At 40.8% G+C, this 22,805-nt stretch overlaps 1 protein-coding gene across 3 annotated transcripts in view; it reads right to left on the bottom strand.

Annotated features, from left to right (window-relative positions):
- Nucleotides 1–17,811, bottom strand: part of CLINT1 (clathrin interactor 1) — a 57,214-nt gene extending 39,403 nt beyond the window's left edge. For 2 of the 3 annotated variants that reach the window (XM_037152226.2, XM_037152229.2), the window contains exon 1: nucleotides 17,576–17,811. In XM_037152226.2, the coding sequence (XP_037008121.2) occupies nucleotides 17,576–17,616 (41 nt within the window). In that variant the 5' untranslated portion in view covers nucleotides 17,617–17,811. The remainder of the gene's footprint in view (nucleotides 1–17,575) is intronic. The other variant, XM_037152227.2, reaches the window with a different exon arrangement.
- Nucleotides 17,812–22,805: the final 4,994 nt, after the last annotated feature.

Below are 22,805 nucleotides of genomic sequence, written 5' to 3'. Positions count from 1 at the left end.
CTGTGCTGTTTCATCTGGAAGAACAGGACTTTTAATACCAGCAAACGTCTGCATGTCCATGGGTCTTGATGGAAGTCCTTCCATCCCCTCCAGCACAGGGACTGCTGCAGGTGACAGGCTTATAAAGAAGCTGTCTGACACAAGCTAGGTCCCATGATGCTAAGGAGTTAGTTTGCAGAGAGGTATGCATGCTGGTGGCAATAAGACTGGGAGAGGGGAGAGAGTGTATTATGGCCACAAAAGAGAGGCCTCGTTGTGTGGTTCACGGAAGCAGACGGAAAGCTGCTTCCAAAGTGTGGCAGGAATGGTGCTTGGGACACTGCAGCAGGAGAGCCAGCAGAGGCAGCCGCCACTAGGAAACTCTTTTCCATTCACCGTCACAGAGAAAGAGCTTTCACAACACAGAACTGTCAGAATGCTAACCACTATCGACTACAGGAAAACACACGTGCACATGGCCAAAGCCTAGGAGGAATGAAAACCAGGAGAATGGCGTGGGGGGCACGTTTGTTTCAAATTTTATGTAAGCAAGGAAAAAACTGATTTTTAAAAAAGAAAAAACAGCACTTGTATATAAAACTACTCTTCACTTGCTAGGAAATACCCCATGGCTGGGTGATTTAATTCCGCTGAGGCTCAGCAGCCTGTGTATTCTATCAGGGCCCTGTCTGCACAGATAAAAGGTTTCTGAAAAGACAGTTCCGAGGCTGGGCCCGGGCTAAGAGTGTCAAGTTGCTCTCCGCCCCCTGGCTAGCAGCAGGACTGCGCCGCCTCAACAGAAGACTATTCCCTAGGAATGCCAGCCCCAAGCCAATGCTGTTTTCTGTTTCCAACTGTTTTTCTTTTTTTAAATCACGCATCTCTGTAACTCTTAAGACTTTCATTTTTATTTTCTTCTGAAACAGTACTCTAGTGTTTTGTGAAAAACACTCTGGGAGACATTAGTAGGTGTTATGTGAGAGAAGGATTCCGTGGTGAGATCTGGGAAGTGTTATGGAAAAACAAAGGCAACTTCTCAGGGGCTCCATCCACTCACTACCCTAACACACGCACTGCGCCTCCAGCAGGAGACAGTGTTAACTCCTCTAAAAGGTCAGGAACGACACAACACACCTTTTCCTTGAGGCTTTTTCTGAGTGTCCCAAGAAACCCACTTTGGTACAATATATATATATATTATTTAAAAAATTGCCCTTCCCCCCCAAACTTTGAAAAGGTCACTTTATACCTTTTGTTTTTAGAATACAGGGTGGGGCTTACAGGTATTCATATAGGGAATAATACAGTAATTAATAAATAATACAAGAACAAGCTGTTTCACATACGAACGTAAACCTACTTTTACCCCACACTGCATGCTTTCTTTTTTTCTTTCTTTTCTCTCCTCCACCCCTTCCTTTCTTTCCTAATAGTTATCTCTTCCTAAAAATATTTTCCTTGTAATCTTTTATTTTTTTTTATGTCTTTAAACTCTTATCTGTTGGCTGGCTTTCAGCTTTTTATCTTCCTTTACATCTCATTTATCTTATTTTAAAAACTCTTTGCTTCTTTACTGTTGATCTTACCTTTCTATTTGAAGTCTCAATTGTTTTACTCTTTTTGTATCCTTTTTCCCCCACTGGGTTTAAAAGACTTTTAAACTTTATTCCAATACCTTCAAAGTCCTCACTTTATTTTTAGCTTTAAGTTTTAATTTCTTAGCCCTAATAAACGTGTTAACGTTTCTTTTTCTCCTGCATATTTTACGGTATTTTATAATGCAAAGCTGAAGAGAGAAACAGCGCTCAGAGCGCTGGCAGAGATGAATGGCCTTTCCCCTTAACCTTGACTCAGCCACTGCTTTTCTGGGCCCCTCATACAGAGGTAACATTTTAAACAAGATCAATGAAATATGTGTTATGAGATACTCAAAAAGAAATTAGCTTTATCAAGTGCCAAGGGTGAAAAAAAAAAGATTATTCTTACAAATTATGGCTGCTTTTTAACAATGAAATGTTCGTTTCTATGTGTTTGAGAAGTAGAAACAGGAAAGTAGCTTCACTAGTTCTCACCCTGAGAAATGATCTCAGGGCACATGCAAGGAAGGCACTCCAGGCAGGCACTGCACTGGGACGTTTGGAGCCGTCTTTGGGAGCCTCTGCTCTCCGCGCCCACTTCCCACTAATTTCCAAGACCTGTTCATTCTACATTAAAAATGCAGGCACTTACCTCTAGCCTAGGCTCCTACAAAAGCCATTTAACAGTCTCTCCACTGCAGGGATATTCTTTTACTCATCCTCCTGACCCATTTTCTTAATATTTAGGATTAGCCATGTTAGCCCACCACAAATTCATCACCACCTTCCCCCAGACATTCCCTCTTCCTGTGTCAGTGGACAGTACCATTCAGAGTTATGTCTTGAACATCGGTGTTGATCACTTCTCCCCGCTCCCCTATCCAGTATCCAACCCATTCCCAGGACTTTTCCACTTGACTTCTTATGTAGGTCTCAAACATGTCCATCCACTTCTCCCTACCCACACTGCCACTTCAGTCCAGGGACACCACCATTTCACACCTGGATTGTTGCCAATGACCTTGTAACTTAACCAGTAGTGCCCCTGCTTCTCCTCTCTGTCCCACCAAAACAAACTCCTGCTGAAACACAGACCCTACCTAACCGAGCTCTTCATTTTAAATCTAGTAAAGGCTTCCTGGTTACCTTCAAGATGAAGTCCAAATTCCTTAATATGACCAAAAAAAAAAAAGGCCCTTCACCTGAGATACCAATTGGTTTCTTCATTCCATCAGCGTCTTGTGCACCTGCAGGCCCGTGCACCAAGTCCTCTGCCCGCCTGTGCCTGCCCCCAGCTAAGTCCACCTCGCCCTTGGGCTTTGGCTTTAGTGCCACTCCCTCCAAGAAATCTTTCTGTAACTACCAAAGAGGCTGGGGGTCTGCATACAGGCTCTTTGCAGTGCCCTGCCGTGAAGTTTCCACTGCTCGGAACTAACATTAAAACCAGCACACTCTAGCCAGCATGCTTGTTTGCAGGCCTCTGCCCCCTCTGGACTGGAAAGGTCTATTCAGTGGAAGATCCTCAGTGTATGGGACATGCTCAGTGACAGTGGATTTCAGTACATTCACCGAGTAATTGAACAAAAGGACTAAAATTCTTAAATAGCTTCCTTCCTGACTACAAAAAAGTCCTCACTGAACTTGTCATCAGGATCTGCATGATCTGGCCTCGGCCTACTCGGTTGGCTAGCCTTCTCTCCCACTACTTCTGTTGCGTTTTCTTCATGGGATAAACTGTGTTACTAGTCGAAACTTAAACATGTCCTTTACTAACCTTAGTGACGGTCTAGTCCTGGCATCCCCGAATCTCCTTTCAGTTAAAAGCAAACCTAGTTTTTAACAAAAATGAAGCCCTTCTGATTCTTTCCAAACCACAGTCTCCCATTCCTGTGATGAAATCTAACATTACATTTAGAACTCTTATGTATTATGTTCTGCCTTGTGCAATGACTTATGTGTGAATTTATTTTAATTCCCTTATTACAGTGTAAATTTTTAAAAAGCAAGAATTGATCCTCATTATTTGGGGGCTTCATATCTGCAAATCTGGCTTGCCCCCTAAAATGTATTTGTAAACTTCAAGTTAACATACACAGTGCTCTCATGGTCACTGGTGAACATGCAGAGCAAGGGAAGTTTCGAGTCGTTCCTCACGCACAGTCCCAGCCGAGGGGACTCAAAGGCGATGCTCTGCCTCTCCTTTCAGCTCTCACACTGTAGACGAGTGTCCTTTCCCAGGTCTCTCTGGCGCCGTGTTCTGCCCTGTGCTTGCTGTTGGTGCTTGCGCTGTGTCACGTGGCCCCAACCCCAGTGCTCAGCTGCCGTCTAGTGTTCCTGAGCAGAAGAGGGTTGTGATGTGCCTTACAGAGAAGATAACTGTTAGACAAACTTTGTTTGGGCATGGGAATCACCTTTTGTACCCATTACAGTGAGGATCAGCTCAAGCAAGAAACATCAGTAGAGAATACACCTAGGGGAAGTCTGAGCAGGAGGTCTCAGCGTGTCTCTGAGTAGACTGCTCATCAGATGCAACGAGAAAAACAAGTGTGAACAGTGCAGGAACCATGCAACACCTTGACTTAATGATCAAAATGAAAACGACTAAGAAGGGAGAGACAGACATTGTTTTCCTACTGAAAAGGACTCAATATTACCTAATGTGATATTCCGGCTCATGGTACATAAGCTGAAGAAACAACAGACAGACCTAAATTGAGGAATATTCTATAAAATAACTGGCCTGTCATCTTCAAAACTGCCCATGTTATTAAAGATTTTTAAAAGGTACAAGAGGCTAAAGAATCATGACAATTAAATACAGTGTATGACCTTGGACATAACCCTGTACTGGAGCGGGAAAAGTGAAAAAATCAGGATACGGACCACAGAGAGAGAAAAATCATTGTTTCACTGTTTAACTTTCTTTCTTTTTAAAAAAGAGTTTATCCATTTATTTATTTTTAGAGAGAAAGGAGGGGATGGAGAAAGAGAGGAAGAGAAATGTCAATGTGTAGTTGCCTCTCATGCCCCTGCCACTGGGGTCCCGGCCCACAACCCAGGCATGTGCCCTGACTTGGAATTGAACCTGCAACCCTTTGGTTTACAAGGCCAGCACCCAATCCACTGAGCTACAGCAGCCAGCGCTAGTTTTCTGAATCTGGTAACAATACTGAGGCTATAGTCTGTGTTCTTAGGAAGTGCACACAAGTCTCGAAGCAAAGTGGGTATGTAACCAACTTTCAAATGATCAGAAAAATAAATGTGTGTGTGTACACAGACAAAAAGAGTGGAGGAGGAAAAGAGAATGACAAACGTAGCAAAATCTTAAAAACTGGTATATAGGCAAAGGGTACATAGGTATTCTCTTTACTATTTTCAAAACTTTAATTTCAAATAAAACTATTAAAAATTTTAATGAGATACATCTAATGCAACTGAATTCAGTACTTTAAAACCATTAACTTTATGTTGTATGACTATTACCTCAATACATTTTTAAAAAAATCTTCTTAAACATACTTAGAACAAGGTCAAACTTCATGAAAAGCACAGGTTGGTTTATAACCCTTTCATTTTGAGCTGTCATTTTCTTGATTCTACAATTTGGAAAACATTTATTTTAGTGTCAAATGAGGCAATTACTAGATGCAGAGTATACATTATACTTTTTAAACACAGAACACATAAATTTAATGTAAAGGAAGTTTATCAGAGTTAAAACAATTATAAAATTTGGCTTATCTAATTTTTATAATTAATGTCATTTTACTTTACATGTTACATACAGTTAAAGGAACAGTTAGTAATAAAGCAGCGCCCCTTATCCGCAGCTTCGCTCGCTGTGTTTTCACTAGCTGCAGTTAACCACAGTCCAAAAATATTAGATGAAAAATCCCAGAAGTAAACATTTCATAAGTTTTAAATTGAACACTGCTGTGTTCGCGTCATGAAGTCTTGCGTTGTCCAGCTGTGTCCAGATGGGACATGAATCATCCCTTTGTCCAGTGTCTCCACACTGTATAAGCCTCCCACCCATTAGTCACTTAGTAGCCATTTTGGTTATTGATGGACTGTTGTGGGTATCCAAGTGCTTGTGTTCAAGTAACCCTCACAGTAACCCTAATGCTATGTCACAATGCCAACATCACTCATCTGACTCCATCTCATCACAGAGGCAATGTGGCATCACAAGAAAAAGAAAGGTGAGCACAGGACAATAAGATACTTTGTACTTGCAGGGGTGTCCAACCTTCTGGTGTGCCTGGGCCGCACTGGAAGAAGAGAAGTTGTCGTGGACCACACATTAAATACACAAACACTAATAAAAACTGATGAGCAAAAAAAAGGTTTTTAAGCACATTTACAATTTGGGGCTATGGGTTAGACACCCTGTCTGTATTTTGTACGTATTGTGTACGGGTTGGGTACCATGGTTTCAGGCATCCACTGAGGTTCTGGGAACAATATACGCCATGGACTGAGGCGGTCTATGGGATGAATTAAGCAAATCTTATTGTTTGGGGATATCAGCAACCACGCCCCCCAACCATCAAGCAGTCCTATTTCCTGAGTAAAAAAATCATAAAGGTTAAACATTTTACCCAACTAAGACAACAAAAACATCCTCAGTGAAGCTCTTAAGATTGTTCTAGTTACAAGTTTTCTTGTAAACAGTAATCTATTATCATATGTAATGATAAGTTAACAAAAGCAAAATGTATTTAGTACGATAGTTAAGAGTATGTTTAGGACTCTACATAGCTAGGACACCAATTTCCACTTGCTAGAAAAAATTTTAATAAAGCCTTTAGTGTAAAACATTTGAGTTGTCTTGCAAATTTGAGTCATCACAAGTTTAACTGTATACCCTGTGGTACACTTTACCAATTCAAGTGTAAGTTCCTTAAAGGCAGCTTTTAATTTTTTTAAATATGGACTTCATCTTTCATTTTTTGAATCCTCAACTGCGGACATGTTGGTTGATTTTAGAGGGAGAGGAGGGGGCAGGAGTGTGAGCAACATCGACTGGCTGCCTCTCTAACAGACCTCACCAGGACTGAACCTGCAGCCTCCTGCTGTGCAGGATGATGGTCCACAAACTAAGCCACCTGGCCAGGACCTCGAACGCAATCTCTAATAAATTTTAAAAGCCTAAGTTCCCAAGGTCTATTATTTTAAAGTATGGGAATATTATTCCTAATCAACAACCCCAAACACTCATACTCTGTACCTGAAGCAGTTTCAAACTCACACCATTTTACGTGTAAGTTTAACTGTGAAACAATCTTTCCTATTGCTGACAGCTGCTTACGGTCACTGGCACAGTTTTTGCTTTTCTAGTAAATCCACTATTTTTTTTTAAAAAAAGCACAGTGTGATGTTTTTCCTGTCAAGAGATATCCTATGTTAAACTGGCTCTACAAGCAGATCAAATAGCTAAGGGACAAGCAGATCAAGTATACAACATATTAAAAAATGAGTAAAGCATAAGAGTTTCATCTGCATTATAGACTCCAATTCTCACTTTTACAGGTATGATAAAATAGCCACTACAGTTAGAAGTAATCTAAGGAATAACAGCCTTTGTTCATATATATCTTTTATTTTGGGTTAGAGCTTTTTAAAGCTATCTCACAATGACAAAACTAAATAACCAAAACAAAAGCAAAGAACAAGAATTTGCTGAGAACACAATGGTAAACATTTTCACAATATATTATTAACTCATTAATTCTCTTAAGTCTTGAAGGGTAAACCTTACCCTTATTTTGTACAGCAAAAATGAACAAAGTCTCTTTATTTATGTCTTTCCCCTCCAATTTCCCCTCCTTACCCCTCATTTAAAAATTGAGCCCTGGCTGGTGTGGCTCAGTGGTTGATTGCCAGCCTGCAAATCAAAGGGTTGCTGGTTTGATCCCCAGTCTAGGGCACCTGCCTGGGTGGCAGACCAGGTACCCAGTAGGGGGCGCATAAGAGGCAACCTCACATTGATGTTTCTCTCTCTCTTTTTCCCTCCCCCCCCCCAAAATAAATAGATAAAATCTTTTTAAAAAATAAAAATAATATTGAGCCCTGACTGGGTAGCTCAGTTGGTCAGAGCATCATTCTAATAAGCCATGGTTGAGAGTTGATTCCTGTCAGGGAACAAGCAGGAATCAACCAATAAATGCACGAGTGGGTGGAACAACAAATCAATATCTGTCTGACTCTCTCACGCACACAAATCAATAATTTTTTTTAATTGAAACCCAAAGAAATTTGCTCAACTTGGACATTCTCCCTACACATTATCTTTTTAAATACGTGACACTCACCCTGGCTGGTGTGGCTCAGTGGACCAGGTGCAGGCCTGCACACTGAAAGGTCAGCAGGCTGATTTCCTGTCAGGGCACCTGCCTGGGTTGCAGCTGGGTCCCCAAGCCTGGGGCCCACGAGAAACGCAGGTGGATCTTTCTCTCCCTCTCTTTCTCCCTCCCTTCCCCTCTCTCTGAAAATAAACAAATTATTTTTAAAATAATAAATAAATACATGGCACTATTTAAATTATCCAGTTAAAGTAGTTCTATTAAATGCATTATTAAATGACACCCTCATGGGAAAAAAATCTGAATGTACTGATGTTAAAACTTTTTTAAAAAAAGCACAAAACCCTCCTAAGAGGATAATAAAATGATGACAAGTCTTGCACTGAGACTATCAGATCTTTGTAAACACAAACACTTGCTATTATGTAGCTTGATTCCATCACTTATAGGTTTTTTTTCACCCCCGATTAAATTCAGATGCATAGCCAAATATCAAGCACTTAACTGGAAGTATATAACTGAAAAACCCTACCAGTAGAATGATAAAAATGAGAAATCCTGCACTTTAACAGTAATAAGTTTGTATAAGTACCTCTACATACACTTAAATACTGATATTTTGTTTAAATTAAGCCAATAATAGTTTTTCTCCATTTTTCACTTATGATTGATTATAGATTTACACAAATGCATTTATGAATCCCCAAAACTAGACTCAACATTCCTGACATGAAAAAAAAATGGTTTCTAGAACCTCACTGCTAAAATTTTGAAACCATCATAATTTATTTTCCTTCAAACTCTAAAAATACAACCAACAAGCGCCCACACTTCAAATGACCTAGTTTGAACTGATTGGTATAGAAGGGGGACCTCCTTGTGCAACAGAACAGGTACTTGAACAGTATTCGCTGATGTTACCCTGTTTCTTGCAACCGTTTGAGAACAGATTCTTTTTTTCTTAATTAAATTTATTGAAGTGACATTGGTTAATAAAATTACATAGGTTTCAGGGGTACAGTCCTGCAATACGTGATCTGTATATTGTATTGTGTTTACCGCCCCAAAGGTTCTTATCAGTGAGCCTGCATCATCATCTGACCCGATTCAGATCTTCACCTCATGTTCTGTACTTGACTTGGCCTCACCGTCCTTTCAGCAAGTAGACATTTTAAAAATACCAGGATATATCTCCTTCAGGAAGCTTTGACATCTCAATTCTCTCCATTCTCTAAATTTCTACAGTATTTATACCCTTTACCCCAAATTCAGATACCACACCATCTTGTAGCGTTTCCAAGACATTCAGATGCTTTCCATGTGCCTGACAGCCGCTGCCACTGGGACTGTAAGGTCTGGCTCCCACCTTCCAGTGCTCTGCAGGGCTCATGGCTGGTATTTAATAAACAGTCACCGAAGGGCCCTTACAAGGCATGGCCAAGATTAGGAAGGATGTCAGTAACATGTTTTCAGTTACTGCATAACATTTAAATATTTACAGCCTATGCCAAAAATACACTACTTGGATAGGTACATAATGGCCTAAGGAAGTTATTCCTAAATTATCCAATTTGAATGTAAGTAAAATTGGGGAAAGTTGTATTTCAATCACATATTAATCTGACACAGCACTACAGGCGCAGCAAACTAACCACCATATAAGGATCACAGGATTAAATGAAACCTATTATGGTTGTGAAGCTAGCTAGTTACAGAGGCCCAATCATTCTGAAGCATTGAATACTGCTCCTTAATGTCACATTTTTAAAAGAATGAACTACAATGACTATCTTTGTTACAATGGCCACGATTCTCCTTTGCACCTACAGACACACATTTGCTCCCTTTCACTGCGGGCTTCCAGTGTACAAATCTCAGACTGCTGCAAGAGGCCTGCAAACTTCCATGCTGGGAGCACAAAAGGGAAAAAGAAACTAAGCATCCTCACTGAATTTGGTGTCGAAACTTGTGTCATAATTTTTTTCCAAGTAGTTTTTAACTTATATAAGGTATGCATTAGAAGTCACCTTTATTATAGTGAAATGCAATAATTTTTTACTTAAATAATGTCCTTTAAAAGTTAGTCAAAACTGTGACTATATGTTCTGAAAGCAGATCATGTAGATTTAAATCTGAAGTCTATTTCTAGATGTGTTACTATGGGCAAGTTCTTGGACTTTTCTGTGGCCAGATTCCTCATTAATAAATTGAAGATAACAATGTTGTCACCACTGTTCTTGGCACATGGCAAATGATCAATAACTATTAGTGTTTATTAGAATATCTAGACTTAAATGACTTCCTTGGTAATATAAATCAACTTGCCAAATTTAACATAATCATTCGAAAATATTTATGCAGCACTCACTCCATGTCCTACACTGTTCCGGGATTTAGGAACACAGCACTAACAAAGCAAAGCCCCTGCCCTCTACAAGCTTACCTCCCAGAGGCAGCACATGTATATCCGTGAATAAAGGGGGCAGGGGAAGAGAGTGCAGTGTGGACACACGCTGTTGTACACAGGCACAGAACCCGGGAAGAATGCGGGGTGGTGGCAGATGAGGTTGGTGGGGGCCTCGGAGAGCCAGATCATGAGAGGCTGGTGAACAGGGAGATGAGAAGAGACTGGGAAGGTTCTGAGTAGATCTGACAATATTTTTTACAGAATCACTCTTGTTACTGTGTGGAGAGCAAATAGTTAAAATTTTTATTTAGCTTCATGAGAAATGAGTCTTATCTCAAAAGCCCATTCAGTACCAAATTTATAAGCCAAATACATCAAACTAAGGATATTATTTAACCATGGTGGTTTAATTGCAAATAAAAAGTTTCAATCATACAATTTTAAGTGTATGACACTTAAAAGATGACAACTTTAAAAGATGACAACTGAAAAATGAATGAGAAAAATAGAAAAAAAAACAGTATGTTTATTTGCATTGGTCTTTAATGATTTGCTAAAAATTCATGAGAACAAATGGTAAGGAAAGTTAAGAAAGTGATATTTCAATGCATGTCACTTTTCTACTATAAAAATGTAAGGCTACCTTTATGACAATTTTTGAGTGAAACATTTCAAAAGCATGTATACACATTTACTACATATGGTGAGTTTATATGGAAATTATAAAAAACTATTTATATTAGAATAAAATACTCTCCTAAGAACTTAGAAACTAAATAAAATTCATGTGCCAAAAGGAAACATTCTAAATTAACTGGCTAACTGGGCTTTTCTTAAGCAAAAACATGCCTATCTATGGTTGCATTGTAACAAAATCACTCATATTTAATAATTCATTAGCTAAATCTATCCACAAGTCATAAATAGCTATAAACTGGTTCCAACATGGAAATATGCTATGTTCTTTTACCTGTATGTGATTTGCAGGCTAAAGGGCTCTGGTAAGGCAAAAAGAATTTCTTGTCGGTTGGAGAGACTGGGCTGCACAATCACAAAGTCCTTTCTTTCTACAATGTGTTCTCCTTGTATATACTGCTCAGTCATTGTCAGAGACCATGAATTTGGTACCATATTTTAGGGGGTTCTTTCTCTTGATATTGTTCACTCTCTTGAAGGATAAACTGTCAACTTCAATTTTCCTTCAAAAATAAACCTTTTTACATTTTAAAATATTTACATTAGCAGTGTCTTTAAAATCTTGAGAAAATATAAAACAAAACTGAAAAAAAAAATGAGCAGATGGAGCGATATGTCTTTCCAAAGACTTTATTCCTCAACACGTCTTTCAGAAGTCACTTCTGTAATATGCTTTACAGTATTAAAGTAGAAGCATTTATAATTTGCTAAATAAACACAACAGGAGGCATGCACAATAGAGATATTTACATGAGTTCTCCTGTGTGTAGGGTTAAGATGTCTACTCAGGTGAAAGGTTTAAGTAGAGAGCACCCGTGGAAAATAATGATCCATGAATTAAGGCAGTTCCTGTACTTCTGAATAGTCTGGCAACAACACTTTCTGTATCCTTTCCAATATTGCATTCCTTTGATTGTTCTAGATGTTAAAGTTATTTTGTGCATTATATAATAATAATGAGAATGGCAGGTAGGTGATTCAAGAGTTTATTTTATGTCGAGTACGATGCTAAGTGTTCCACATGTAGTTAATCTCACAAGGACTCCGTAAAATAAACATCTCCACTTTCTGGATAGGGAAATCTAGAGATACGGTTCCAGTGCCCAAGATCATCGTTTCTGAGTAGCAAACCTACAATTTCAATCTAGTTCTGACCTCTGAACCACAAACCACTTCCCAGATCCCTGAATTCCATCTAGAGGGGCTATCTCTAGTAGGAGAGTGTGTATGGCTGGCAAATTAGTATAGAAATGCATAGATGGAAAAACACATAATTAGGCTAAACAAGGAAATCTCTCATGAAGTGCCATCTTAAAAAAATATGAAACAAATAGTTAAATATGTTTTCCCAGAATGTTAAGTAATGTTGGTTGAGACGGAAAAGAGTTAACTTTGTACACGAGACCCATTATTAGTACCAAAAAATGTACTTTGAGGTATTTTGCTCTTCAAAAATTGGAACTTCAATTTGATCAAAATGACTAGATACAATTATCAATTTACAGGAAATAGAGGTTAGATAAATATTTAAATAACACCATGGGAGTCCAATTAGCAAAATCCAGACTGAGGGAAAGGCAAATAACCATGTTTCTTCAACAAATAAACTGCAAGGGGGAAGAAAAGTAGAGGTTGAACCTATAGATTAAGAGAATCAAGAGATATGCCCACTAACCAGAAACATCAAAAAAGATTTTTGAGGCAATTAGCCCTGGCTGGTGTGGCTCAGTGGATCGAGCGCGGGCCTGTGAACCAAAGAATGGCAGTTCGATTCCCAGTCAGAGAACACATCTGGGTTGCAGGCCAGTTCCCAGCAGGGGATGCACGAGAGGCAACCATACATTGATATTTCTCCCCCTCTCTCCTTCCCTTCCCCTCTAGAGAGAAATAAAATCTTTTAAAAAATTATGAGGCAATTAAGAAATGAAAACTCACTGGGCATTTGATATTAAGTAACCATCCTTTTAAAAAAGATTTTGTAGTGGTAGTGTGGTTATGATTTAAATGAACGGAGACTCCTCCCCTTTCAGAGACTGACAGATTTATAGATGAAACCACATGGTATCTGGGATTTGCTTCAGAACAATACAGAGTGGGAGTGTTATGTAGAAGCACGGATGCAGTGAGACTGGCCAAACTGCTGGAGCTATTCATGTGTACACAAATGGTCCCTCCTTTTTTTGGTATGTATTTGAAATTTTGTATAGTAAAAACTAACAAATTCCAACTAGATATGGAGACTAGATCTAAATATAAATAATAAAATTTCTTCAAGATTAAAAAAATGTTATTTAAGCTGCCTATACTCTTTTCAAAGAAAACATTATGCACTGGAAATAAGTAAGAAAATAACACAAGAGCGTAGAAAAAGGTTCGACTGTAGAGCTACACTGTAAAAATTAGGAGTACTAGTAGGCTGTACTTAAGAAGGCCTCGCTAGTACTTTTAGCAGATGTTATCAGTAAACATGAAAAACTACTTGTAAACTATCACTAAAGGGTTCAGGAAAACATGAAGCAGGTAAGTGCTTTTTAAAAGCATCTGGACAGTAGTACTAAACATTAATTTAGGCTATAGAAAATCACCCCTAAGAAATGCTGGCAGAAGACAAATTAAACTCATCTTTCTTTGGAATTAAATTCTTATTAATCTAGTTCTGTCTAGTTACTAGAAGAAAGGATAATCAACTTACTATTTCAGCAATAACAATTATTTACAACTGGTTCAAAGAAAAGTTGATATGGGAAGACTAGAAAGCTGACAATCTTTACTTTTACGTGCTAAGAAGCAAACCGAACAGAGACTTATTGGTAAGGCAGGAAAAAAAGAAAAACAAAACCGATGATGAGTTCAAGGAATGTGTGGCATATCTGCAGTGGCAAGGTTATTAAGGCAGATATATTTTATTTCACAAGTTCAGAAAAAAACAGTACTAACCCAGTAAATAATGAATATACTACACACTGCAAAAGTTTCTCCCTCTGTGGTCAGTGTGATTAGAACAGTAGCTTCTATGGCTGTATTACACTGGCTGACATTTAGGGACTAAAAACATGTACCAAACACCACCAAAAATCAACTTATGGTGGGGGGGGGGAATGCAGGCTATGCTTAATAATTGGAAGTGGACTATCAACAGCAGGTGCTCTAGACCTTGGCCAGTGCTGTTTGAATCACGATCATAAAAAGAGTAGGAGCCACTGATGAGATAGATTTACCATTAGCCAGGCTTGAATAAGTAGCAGTTTTGATCTACCACTATACCATGTCACCCTGCTTCCAAACTTTGGAGAAAAAAATGTAACAGAACTGCAGCAACTTTCAATTTATATCATGTATGGCGTGACTAAATGCAAAAGTATTCAAGTTTATTACAGCCTCAAGCAAGGGAGGCAGGGCACAGACAGGATGGTGATGGTCAAGCCAGTCCCAGTTGGGAGTGGTGCCACTTATCCCTTCCTGCCACGACTGCCTCTGCGGGACTAGAGGACAAGTGGGAGGAAACTGGCATTTCAAGCCCTGGCTGACCTATGGCTTTATCTCCTTTTCCTTAGTCCACATTGTTCTGCAAAACAGCTATTTAATACCGCCAGGAGGTGCCACAATTGTGGAAAAGATCTTCCCACTCTCTGTTAAGTCTTAAAGATCTGAAAAGCCAGTATTTGCCATATATCATTATACCTAAGAACTGCCACCACCCTGAGTCAAACATGAGCTCCAGGAACACACTTTGTAAGAGTGCATTTTTCTTTCTAAACCTCACTGGGTAGGAATATACACTACATAAAGATCCTAGTTTTCCTGAGTCATAGCTTGCACTTATTTACTGCACAAAGCATTTAAACATAACATTTATTGATTACCATCTCTCTTTCAAAAGATGTCCTTTTTAAACCAAAACTATCTCTGAAGGATAATGACTTTCCAAAATTGATGTGCTATTATGAACTACTAGTTCCAATTCTTTCCCGAGGGAAATTCATGTCTCCAAATAGTCAGTGAAGGGAAAAAAAGTCTTACTCTAGCCCAGTGATTTTCAAAACATGCAACACCTGACTATTTAGTCAGGGGCACAGACCTTTTTCCCTTAGACTGTCACATTAAAAAATGAAAACAGCCAACACAATAGCCGTCTAGTGTGAATGGATCAAAATTCTACCAATTTTTTTGGTCAGATAGGCAAAAGTATATTTTTTTGGTGTGCCACAGGATGAAAAAGGTTGAAAATCGATACTCTAGCCCAGTCCCTCCTTTTATAGATAAGGAAACCATGGTCTGGAGATTCATGTGATTCTGCCTCCAATGATACATATGGCTAGTCTAAAAGGCACTGTCGAAATCTGAACTGAGGTCCACAAAATCCAAACCAATGCCCTTTCTATCATATTAACCTAAGCTCTCAGAGCAGCCTTGAATCACTTCACTGTTTCCTCATTTGCAAGTTCCCTGATCACCTTACCCCCGTGATAACCAGAGCAGACATTCTAGGGCTCCACTCCCCTCCACTGACGGCACTGTAAGGTGAACAGTCCACCTGTACACAGTGCCACAGGTACCGGTTCTGTAAATGTACATTCTCTACTGCCAGTGAAGGATGAAAACTAAATCCTGAGTATGCATCAATGAAATAACCTCATGTTCTAATCTTAATATCTTGTGTCAGGCACCCAGGAAAGCTTTCAAAAGCCCTTGGTGGCAACATTCTTACAAGTTCTTGAATAACTTGGTTGAAGTCTCCATTCTAAATTGAGAAGTACAAAGGTAGAAGTTGTTTTTCAACAACAGCTCTTCTAGTGGATGATAACTACTTCCGTGGCAAACTGAACCTAAAGCACTAGATTAGCAACACAGGTGATAAAGACAAACAATGAAACTGTTTGTCTTTATCGCCTATGTTACTAATCTAGTGCTTTAGGTTAAATTCGAATTTCTGAGTACCACAAATTTAGTCTTTTAAGATAACAAGGTGTTTTTAGTGGTTTTCTTCTACTTAGAAACGTTTGGACTTTTTAAAAACTGTTTATGCTAGTACCTTAGTCTTTATACCATATATGAAAAAAGGAACCAATGAACCAGGGTCTGGAAAAGAAGCAGTATTTTATCTTTGGAAAGCAAAACCAGAGTTTATGAATAGCAAAATAAGCCCAAAGTACATGTCTGAGGGCTTAGTGGTCAAAAGAACAGCTGATAAAGGGAAATTATTAAAGCAAATCACTTTTCAAAGATGGGGCTTCTCTCTTAACAAAGTTCACTTCACTCTCATGCAGAACAGTTGCTGTAGTTATCAAAAGTATACTGATCTGAACATATTAAACATATTAGCCCTTCATGCTGGCATTCCAAGGTAAGGAGGGATCTATCATTTTCACAGTGTGCCTGAGAACACAGGGACACTCTGAGATGCATTCTCACTGTCACAGCACTCGAACCAACTCTTGAAACCTTTGCTCCTTAGGCGCTCTACTACCTTCTTCGTACCACAGAACATTTGAAGATATGGTCACTCTGAGTTCTATCTGACACATTATCCAAGCCACTGTTAATTTTTTTTTCTGTTGTCGGAAAGCCTAACAGTTTGTTGTCCACAGTTCCCAATTTTAGGTGGGATGTTGTGGCACAAATGAACTGTTTCCACACTTATTGCATACTCACTAAAACCCAAAAGGAAGAGATTGGTTAAATTCTTAAACTTTATTTCCTGCCTAGAAGACCTTACTTAACCACTGTTGTATCTGATATAATCAATTTAAGTGTTTAAGTTTTCCTAGTGCGGTAAGATACTAAAGTTATAACTTCAGTCTTAAAGGAAATCAACTATGTATTAGTCATTTTACCTATCGGGAAAGTTAAAAGCAGAACAACAGGATATCAACCTAAACTGTTTTCTTCTTTAGGGGAAATTTCTTAATGACTTATTAATTAAACCATAGGAAAAAAGTGGCCCTCCAAAAATGAAGTGTAGTGGAAAAGCAAACAGAAAAAGAAATACAAGAAGTTATTTGGTGATCCACTTTCACTGGACTTAGCAAAGGATGAGTCTCCTCTTGAGTAACTCCAGCCTGACCACAATGGCCACTTGTTACACTTAGCACCCACTCCACCAGTCCAGGTTCATTAGGAATTCAAAGAAACCCAGCAAGGTAGAGGATCTATCCGGACCAGACTTCAAGACTCTGCACCACACCAGAGGGACACAAGGGCCAGTGCACTGCGTCCCCCACCCTCAAACCTCCACGGCTGCCCAAGAAGCAACGCGTACAGCCTGGGGCCACAGTCCTCGGCCAGGGCAGTGACCCAGCTCTGGACAACCCCGCCCCCTTCCCTGACCCCAGGGTTTGCGCCTAGGGGAACGTGGGCAGGAACAAAGTAGGTAGGGCCTCGGTAGGAGCGACAGGGGCTATGAGGGTGTTTTGAAATGGGGAAGAGTCCCTTCCCAGTGTCGCCGACTCGGACGAGGATCAGGGCCGGGGAAAGAGCAGGCCGCCGCCATGATGAGACTGGCCCCGCCGGGGGGCGTGACGCGGGCCGCCCGGTGCGTAGGGTCAGCTCCCCGTACCCCTCTCTCCCCTTCCCCGCGTCGGCCTTGGTCACAACTGCCCCCCGATACTCACGCTTTGTCCACCAGCTCCCGCACCTTCCACATGTTCAACATCGTGCCCCGCGCGGGACGGGCCGCCGCCTCCCTCTCCTGCTCCGCAGGGACTCCCGATCACTTCCGCGCCAGGGCAGATCCAGGCCGGGTCGCTGCCGGCCGCCGCCTCGAACTTCCCAAGTCAGCTCCTTCTCCAGCCACAGCCTCGGCGCCGCCGGTGACACGTCGAGACGCGAGGGCAGAGGCGCTGCGTGGAGCGGAAGTGCCCAGTGTTCCGCCCGCTGCGCGCGGGGCACGCCGGGACTAGTAGTTCTGCGCGCCACGAGGAGCAGTTTAAACTGAGTTGGCGTGTTAAGGTTGGCAAGATTTCTCTTAAACTGCCGGGGTATTCTGCACCTTTCCCCACCCTACAGAACCAGAAACTCTGGGGGGCGTGGCCCGGCAATCTGTGCTTTAATACGTCCTTCACGCCCAAGTTGCCGACCCACTGGTTCAAATGTTAAGTATTGCAGTTATTAACAATGATTATAGGGAAATGTGAGTGGTATATGTATTCCTCACCGACAGGAGCAGCTCTGTATTTGGTTCTAAGTGTCCAAATACACTTCCTTCTCTGGGGCTTAGTTTTCCCTGCAAATTGAAGAGGTTGTATTCTAAAACTATTCTAATTCTATGATACGGTGGTTTCATATTTAGCTACCTGATATCCTTGTCAGATACGTTATCATAAAGCCCAGAAACTCAGTTCACACTCCATTGCAAACAGTAGAAAGGCAGCACTATGACATGCTCCAGAACTTAGCAGGTTCATGTTCTTAAAGTACAAGTGCCTACACACACTGCATTCGGCGTTTTATTGCAATGGTGCTTGTTATTTCAGTTTCCACTTACTCATTGTTGACGATGTTCATCTTAAAGCTGTAAACATTCTTAAAGTTCGTTTGGCCCAGCTGCTTAGATTTTACAGTTCTTTTCATTCTAAAAATATTTATGAGCATCTTCTATGTGCCGTGAGTGGAGAATACAGCTGGGAACAAGCCAGAGAGGCCCCAGCTCTCCTGGGTCTTAAAGGTCTTTGGGGGGAAAAATAATCAAGGAAACATCTAAGACAATTGCAAATAGAAAGTGTGTGAAGAAGACGGGCAATAATATTAAAGAGAATGATGTTGGAAGAAAATAACATTAGGGAATATTTAGGCCCCTTTGAGGACAGTATATTTAGGGTGAATCTTAAAAGTGAAAGAGAAGGTAGCTACAAAAGAAAGATCCGCAATAAAAGAATCCCTGGTGAAGGGAACAGACAAAGACTGGTTCACAAAGAAGTGAAATGCTGCCAGGCAGAAAGCCAGGTAATAAGAATCCCAAATTAAGGACCCAGAACCTCTGACCCCTAGTTCCTCAGGTCAAGTAACCTCTTTTCCTTGCATCCACTCAATTACTGGAAGCAGTTTTGAACAGGGTTTCAATAAGGCTTCGGAATTAAGGCTGAGAGAAGCAAGTTGAAAGAATTGTAGAAAAGGCAGAAAAGTACAAAGAACAGAACTCAGGACAAAGCTATCTCAGAACTTTGTCAAGATAGGGGTGCCTGGCAGACCTGAAGTGAAATGGAGAGGTGGGCGGGTAAAGATGAGCAGAGATAGGTAGAGAAACTGGACTTGCAAGCTAGAAGTTTGTGTTTCCTGTTGAAAGGACTGGGCAGCCCAAGATTTAAAGGATAGAATGTGGCAGGAAGAGATAGGAGAAACTACTTTGCATAAATAAGAGCTCAGCAAGTTAACGTTCAAACAAAGGGGTCCAGGGTACACCAGCAGAATGGGCAGAGCATAAATATAACTACTTTCAGAGCTCTGAGCCTGTTTGCCTGTTTATAGGAATTCACTGTCAGCTTCACCAGATTTACCCAGAGAATGTAATGTAGTTGTCTGCTTTGCTTGTTCCAACACCAAGTTTGGAAGTGTCTAGACTTATTCCAGGGTTGTCACTTGTGGCGTGTCCAGGGTTGTCCAGGGCCATTTAGCATGTAACACCGAAAACCTGCCCGTCGCCTTTCGTTCAAGAGAGTCCCTAATGGACTCAGAAGAACCAAACAAAGAGAGTTTATTAAAAAGTGGTCACAAAGACTACGTATTCGCATGTCCACAAAGTGTTCCTTTTTTACCTCTTATCTTGCCAGGTTGGGAGCAGTTTCCATAGTAACTTCTTTGTGGCAATTTAAGTGTGTGTGGTAGAAAAATAAATTAGAAAATGCCCCACCCACCCCTCCTTAGGAAAGCATATCTTTCACTAAATGAGCTGACAGGCCAAGCCAACACAAGGTTTGAAAGTAAATGTACTCAGTTGTGTTATTTATATATGAGGAGCGATCATAAACACTGACTGATCCCCCGTGGTGGGCTCCTTGGTATTTTCCTCTGGAGGAGTTGAATTCATGGCACAGGGTGTGGCAGCCCCGGGAAAGCACCGTCCAGATCTCTCTGCCAGGGAACCAGTGTGAGGACCGGAACGGCTGACAGCTTCCCGCAGCCACTCCTCGGGGATCAGACACAGCATTCCCATCGGGACGCTGCTCTCACTGGGCTGCTCCCAGACAGTGACTGAATACGGTGTCCTGGAGCTGCGCCATTTCTACTCAAGGCTGGGCTTCTCTAAGAGGCAAACATTGTCCTGGTCTCCCCATCAACCTGGTCTGGGTGTCCTCAGAACTTCCCTGCCATTTGAGGGACCTTCGTCCTACCCAGTCTTCCTGCCTTCCCTCCCTTCTGTGGCACATGTCAGAACTTCCTTGTGGTCTGGGCTCTCCCCACCTTGGTCCCTTTCTTGTTCCCTTTTCCCTGAATCCTTCATAGGTGTTTCCCTCCGTAAATCTCTTCCACTTCTAATTCCATCTGGGCTGCTTCTTCCCGCAGTGTGCGCATGGACACCACAGGCAAACAATCAGTTTCAGCATTTGGCTCAAACAGTCTTGTTTTTTTTTTTTTTTTAATCACACCTGACTGCTCCTCTTGCTAACCTAAAAATAAAAAGGACTTTCAAAGTGAAAGGCAAATAAGTGTACCTTTGAGATCAAAGAATAGCTAGCTGGAAATCATTCATTCAGGCAGAAGTCCAAATGGTGTTCCGGTTAGGAGGCAAAGGCAGTGGTGTTTACAAGAAGGTAAAAGGGAACACTTACATCAATAGAAGGAAGTCATTTCTGTTGGTGCACATAAAATAACACAGTGATGTTAATTCTAAACAAGGTTTTAAAATTTCAGTACAGTAGTCATAATAACTGCTTTCTCGGTAGCTTTTCAAATAGTTCTTTGGGAAACAAATTTGCTTAGGTCTGGTCCAAAGGTGAATTGTGCCCTCTTTTTAACATGCCAAGGTTTAAGGTATAAGATATTCAAGGCAGTTCTCCTGGCATTGCAGCTCTGGCTCCATTTTAAAATAGCTCCATTGATATTATTGTTTCTATTCTCTGGAAGTCAGGACACTCAGTTTTTAATCACAGGGACAGGGTGGCCACAAGAATCGTGCGGATTATACACTGCATAACCCGATGTGGACCACCATGACCTGCCAGACAGTTCATCCCAGAGAGGAAGTATAAAGCAATAGTTCAAGCGTGCAGATGCAGGACTGAGACCAACGTAGGCCCAGCTTCTGCACCTGATGCTCAGTAGCTTGGTCGTTCGGGGTAAGTTAATCAAACCAGCACAGCACAGAGGCTGTGCCCTGGAACTCTGCAGCTAGAGTCTGGGTTTGAGCTGTGAAAATCATTCAACATCTCTGTGGCTCAGTTTTCTCAGCATAACGGGGGGTACTAGAAGCCTGCCTTAAAGACTTTTTCAGACAGTTAAATAAGGTAATGTTTAAAAAGAACTTAGGACAGTATCTAACACAAAATAAACACTCAGTAAATGGTAGCAATGCTGTTCCTACTATTGTTACTCTTCTTCCCCCAAATAATAATAATAGTAATTATATAAATCTATAAAATTTATTCAATATTCAAGAAGTATTTGGTAAGCTCTTACTATATTCTGGTGCTATGCTGGGTGGTGGGTGTACAACTGATAAATGAAATTTACAATTTACAGATAAACAGATAATAAATAAGTAAATGATATAATAAGCATGATAAACTCAAAAGTGATATGCTCGGGATCAAATGAAATAATGCATATAACTCACTTCACATTGGGTCCTGCATGTAGTAAATGTTCACTTAGTCCTACCTCATTATTAATATCATACCTCTTATGCGGGTTTTAGCTTTTTTTCCTTATAGACTGAGAAGTTTGGTTTATCAGAGTATCCTAGACCCTGCCATACAATCAGACATTCCTAGAACCCTTAAAAATTTCAGATGGTCTCGTCCTGGCCCCTGAGTTCCCGATTCAATAGGTGTATTATCCTGTATACTCTTGGTCACAAGTGACAGAAATCAAATCTAGCTTTAAGCAGAGCAAAGGAGTTTATTGACAAAGGCGCATGGGGACACTTCAGAGAGAAAATTTGCCTCAGGAACTTAGCAAATGTCAGAAACTCTCTAATTCTCATTTTCCATTATTGCAGATAGGTTTCTCCTAGTTGGCAGGTAATAAGGACACTACCTTGCGGGGAATAGGTACCATTTTTCCAACTAGGCAACCCAGTGGGAGGAGATAATCCGTCTCTCACCGAGTTGAATATCACGGGGAATGACTCTGATTGGCCCAGGTTTGACCATGTGACTATGTGCGAGCCAATCACCTACATTTGGTACCTTGTTGAAAATCAGTATGCATTACAGATTTGGTAGCTTTAGGAGAACCCATGAGTTGGGGGAGACGGGTGCTCTGAAGAAGCTCTGAAGAAAGCCACACCCTGGCAGAGAAAAGCAACGGAAGCAAATTCTACCTCTGAAGTGTCCCCATTCCCTTTTGTTAATTAAACTCCCTGCTCTGCTTAAACCTAGGTCTAAGGTGGGAGCTTGTAATCTGTATTTAAAAAAACAAACAAACAAAAAACCCTCTTAAGTGATTTTACCGGGGTTAGGGATGCTCTGGATTGGAATGACACAAGGTTCTTTCCAGCTGTGACACCGTACCTTTTATTTTTAAGGTCCAAATTCCACAAATGTTGGAGAGCAAATGAGAAACGATTACCATGGGGAATTACGGAAGAGAAAAGGGGGCAACAAAGGGGGCGGGAGCTGCGTGGCGGGCGGTGCAGCGCTGTGCAGCAGGTAGGCTGGTAGCCGGGCGTGCCCTCACTGACTCTGA

The sequence above is a fragment of the Artibeus jamaicensis genome, unplaced genomic scaffold, assembly GCF_021234435.1.
Source record: "Artibeus jamaicensis isolate MK-2021 breed Jamaican fruit bat unplaced genomic scaffold, CSHL_Jam_final contig_432, whole genome shotgun sequence".
Classification (NCBI taxonomy): Eukaryota; Metazoa; Chordata; class Mammalia; order Chiroptera; family Phyllostomidae; genus Artibeus; species Artibeus jamaicensis.
The sequence above is the reverse complement of the archived record's forward strand: the minus strand, read 5'-3'. Positions and strand labels throughout refer to the sequence as shown.